The sequence below is a fragment of the Capsicum annuum genome, chromosome 3 (assembly GCF_002878395.1).
Source record: "Capsicum annuum cultivar UCD-10X-F1 chromosome 3, UCD10Xv1.1, whole genome shotgun sequence".
Classification (NCBI taxonomy): domain Eukaryota; kingdom Viridiplantae; phylum Streptophyta; class Magnoliopsida; order Solanales; family Solanaceae; genus Capsicum; species Capsicum annuum.
Window position 1 is genome coordinate 264947348 of NC_061113.1, and position 4856 is coordinate 264952203.

General features: G+C 30.0%; 1 protein-coding gene across 1 annotated transcript; it reads right to left on the bottom strand.

Moving 5' to 3' along the window:
* Positions 1-1550: 1550 nt before the first annotated feature.
* LOC107862179 (MYB-like transcription factor EOBI) lies at positions 1551-3527 on the bottom strand. Its single transcript, XM_016707659.2, has 3 exons — positions 3167-3527; positions 2953-3082; positions 1551-2493 (listed from the first exon to the last, which is right to left on the bottom strand). Exons 1-3 carry the CDS (start codon positions 3330-3332, stop codon positions 1908-1910), a joined length of 882 nt encoding a protein of 293 aa, XP_016563145.2. The 5' UTR covers positions 3333-3527; the 3' UTR covers positions 1551-1907.
* Positions 3528-4856: the final 1329 nt, after the last annotated feature.

Consider the following 4856-nt stretch of genomic DNA (forward strand, 5'->3'; position numbering starts at 1 on the left):
GACCTTAAAAATATGGGAAAAAGATACAGCGTAACACTTTTTAAAATAAATAGCCTAAGTTTGAAATTTTGCCAAAAAGTGTCCAGTCGGATAAAGTATTTTCACTTTATAGTCATTTCCTAATTTGGATCACTTTGGCTCATGAAGTTCATATACATTCCATATATAGTACTGATACAATTCATATACAATACTGATACAGTTTTCAACTTGGGTCATTCGTCCTTTTTTAAAATATTTTAGTTTTTTCTTTTGCTATAAATTTTTTAACTGAAAAATATTCTTTTTTTTTATTGTTTAAAAACAATAATTAAATATATTTATATAAAAACAATATAATTGTTATATAGAATATGTATCTATATAAGATATATGTATATGTATAAAATATATATAAAAAATATACAGAAAGTGTATAAAAATTATATAATTATTGTATAAAATGTGTACAAAAAAGTGTTCAATTATTATATAAATTGTGTATCGAAACTGTATAATTTTCGTATAGAATATTTATATGTATAAGATATGTATAGAAGGTGTGTAGAAACGGTACAGAACAAGCCAACAAATTGAAATGACTAGAAAGTGAAATTTAAATTCCATGACCATTTTCGTGGAAATAGTTAAATTTAAAATATCGTTTCTGTCCTTTCCCCAAAAAATATTTTGCTTGAGATTGGTGTATTTCCAAATTTAATAAGATGTATATGTGAGATATTCCAAATATAATAATCATAGCAAATTCTGAAATCATGATCATTATATGAATCATAATCGTATGCAAGAGGTAAATTCACCTTTGTTGTAAATTCATTTCTCACGTGTACGAGCCTATTCTTTCTTTTTGGCTCTTTGTAAACCTAGGACAATTCTTTATAATAAAGTGAAGAAAAAGAAAGTTCATATCATCCAAAATAGTTTTCATTTTCGTATATAAAGATATAATTTCTGTTTTGGTCATAGATTTTGAGTTATAACTTGAAAATTTGAATTTTTGAAGTTATGATTTTTGAAATTTGAAGCTGTGTTTAGATATGCATTTTACTTGAAAAAAGTTTGAAGTTTTGTAAGTGAAAATTCCAAAAATTCAAAAAGCTGGTCTGAGCAAGTTCTTAGGAACTGTTTTTTTTCTAAGTTCAAAACAAATTTTTTTGACCAAACAAATATTTGAAATTAAGATTTGAACATTTAATCCAAAACCTATGACCAAAAGCTATTATTAGTTTGTATCTTTACTCAATATATGTGAAAAGAGATTAATATGATGAAAAAGAGAGTAATATTTTTTTTAAAAAAAAGAGAGAGGGGATTATAATATGGGATAATTGAATACTCACAAACGAGGTAAAAGATCATGCATTCAAACCAAATGAGCTTACTAAGATTCTCAAGATATTATCCTTTTAATTAATATATTTTCAAAAAGTGTGCGATAGAAAAAAATATGACGAGTAAAATGTACCGATAGAGTATCAATTATCATCCCTTAATGGATCCCCCTGTTTACATGAACAGACTCAATAAGAACCAAGGAGGAACCTGGCAAATATCAAAAGAACAATATTCGTGCTTTCAATGACATTTTTATCAGTATTTTTACACACATTATTCTACTTTTGACTTCTTCATACAATCAATCCCCTCTATTAGGAAATGTAAGTGTTGGAACAGAAAAATACTACTCGTTTTTTTTTTTTCAAGAACAAGAAACTCGAGAAATCTTATTAGCTCAGGTAATTGACTATATGTTTTTTTAACTTGTTGGTGATGGTTCCATTTTTCATCTCGTAAACCTATTCCACTGCCCACAATTTTTCCTTTAATAATAAGGAACAGTTGAATTTAGAACTAGCATCAATCAAGCCATATCAACTTCAATCAAGTCATATCAACTATTAGTATTCCTATCTACAATGGCTCATATCCTGTTTCTGGTAGAAAAATTCATCCATATTGCTCCAAAAGCTGTCAGATAAAACATCACCAGTCAGCTTGTTTTGATCTCCACTCATTTGGTCATAATCCATCACATCGTTATAGTAATTTCCAGTTGCTAATTGTCCATAATTATCCACATCATAACTGTTGTCATCAACTGGAAAATGAGCCTTGACAAATGAATTTAAGTCAGAATCGCCAATGTCGCGTGGTGGAATTTTAGGACATTCTGACATAATGTTGGTAGAATTATAGATATTCGACGAATGTGAACTTGAACAGCTGCTGCACCTGCTGGTGTTGGTGCTGTTTTTCTCTATGTTGAAACCTTGTGGAGTTGATTGTGGACTTTGAATTGATGGCATAACAGAAGAGGAGCTCTGTATCTTTTGAAGAAGCCGCGGTATCCACAAATAACGAATCATTTCTTGAAATGCTGCACTATTCGCGTCAATCTTCAGATTCCTCGCTTGTTTCTGCACTCTCGTTCTCCAGTAATTCTTGATCTCATTATCCGTTCTCCCCGGTAGATAATGCGCAATTTTTGACCATCTGTCAAGGACAATCACAAAAATTATTAGTAAAACAAAACTTTGATACTAAACCAGGTTTTGAAAGTAATTATATAATTAAGAGTGCTCTCTGAATTATACACGAAATTGCTGAGACATATCCGAACCTTAGGAGGTTACTATTATCCCCGGACTAATTAAAGTTGTATTTTTGACAACCTTAGTGCCTACGTGGACCTTCAGTTCAGTGTGTTGATTCACTGATACGTCACGTAGGCACTAAGATTGCCAAAAATACAGTTTTAACTAGTCCCAGGGTAATAGGACCTCCTAAAGTTTGAGTGTGTCTCAGTAATTTCGTGTATAGTTCAAGATGGAAATAGAGCATTTTCGCTGTAATTAAATGAGAGAGAGAGTGCTAGACCATTGAAATCAGTTTCATCTTAGAATTCAAAATATAATCAAAGAAGTGAATCAAGCAGTACTATATATATGATACCTGTTGCCCAACTTGGAATGAAGTTCAAGAATCATGAGCTGTTCTTGTGGAGTGAGATTTCCTCGTTTAACGTCCGGTTTAAGGTAATTCAGCCATCTCAATCTGCAACTCTTGCCTGTTCTCTTCAGACCTACAGAAAAGAACATGTAGCTTTAGTGAAGGAATAAGCACAAGTGAAAGATTCAACAACGACTATATAGAAAGAATTAGGTACCAGCATGTTTAGCTAGCATATTCCATCGGCCTTCCCCATGATTGGTAATGTAATGGACAAGGAGATTGTCTTCTTCAATAGTCCATGGACCTCTCCTCAATTCAATATCATCATCACTAGAGCTGCTACTTGAAGTTTTAGACAAGAAAGACATGTCTGTTTCCATATTGAGAGACTATTAATTAGTACTGAAATATGATTTTGAGTACAAGCAAAAGAAATAGCAGCCAACTCAGATTTTTAAGTTTCAGAGTCTGGTAGTACAACTTTATATATTCTTAGTACTAGAAGTAGATGCTGCGTGGAACTTGCCTCTAATGTAAATTTCCAAAAGTCTTAACCAAATAAAAGGTTGAGAAAATTAACGAGAATATTAGATGACAATTTTTTTTAACTATATAATTTGGAAAGTTCGTCCTACGTCGGTTTGAAACTAAAAGTAAGTCGTCCATTAAGGTGACCAAAATTAAGGGTGGACAGCTCCATCGATTCCGTATTTTTAAAATTTTAATTTAATAACTGATGGTAGAAAGTATTCGATAATTCGATAATTGATAAATTAAACTTCAATTTATACGATATTTGATAATATTATATTCTTATTTTATCTAATTAAATTTCTAAAAATTAACCTATTCACAGTGAAGACAATTATTGTAAAACTGAAGTGAAGAGTGGAGAGTGGACCTTTCGATCTTTGAGTTTTGAGCAGACAATGAGTCGATTATATATATATATTCATACTCTAATACCATAATTAAATTATACACCTAAATACAATGCCGATCGAATTATTGAATATCAAATATCAATTTTTTTAATTTGATTCAATTATTTAATATTAATATTTTATGTCCAGCCTAAACCAAAATGATTATTGGTTTAGGCTATAGTATGTAATATTAATCAACATCCATGGTTGATTAAATAGGACTAAAGTCATCGAAACTAGCTTTAAAAATAAAAGTAGCGTGAAGTGTTCGCAAGTGCTATAAATTAAAATAGGGTCAATGTGAAAAGTTTGTGCAGAATTCCATATTGAAGGTTAAGATAAGGAAGAAAAGGCGGTTGTATAATTTCCGACAAGGACATAAAGTTGTCATTAAATTTTAAGAGTTATAAATTAAAATGAAAATTCTCATGTAAAATACTATACGTGTTGCATTCATTCACTGGGCACAAATATTAGGTGGTCATTACCTTTTTTTTTTCGAGTTCAATTATGGAAGTATTTATTTCTTTTTGGTGTAAGTAAATTCGTGGTATATATTTTGAAGGTTAGAGTTCATATTCTAATAATTAAAAATGAATCAATTAGCAAGTGTCTAAATGCTTACCTTGTCCGTGAGGATTTAATTTTCTAACTTTCCCTCATATTTTTTATTTCCTAATACATTTTCCTTTTAAAAGAAGTAGTGAAGTAATCATGGTTACAAAAAAAACAACTACAACAAACTCGATATAACTCATAAGTGAGATTGAGAAAGGTAATATATGTACATATACTTTATTTCTACCTTGAAAGATTAAAAAGATTGTTTCTAATAAATTTTCGATTCAAAATGATAGTAAGCAACAAAACGAAAATACTAAAAAATCAATTATATACAAAGAGATTTACAAGAAAAAAAAATAAAAATAAAAAGAGGGTGTCAATATTTCCAAGATTCTCCACAAATACAACGTGGTT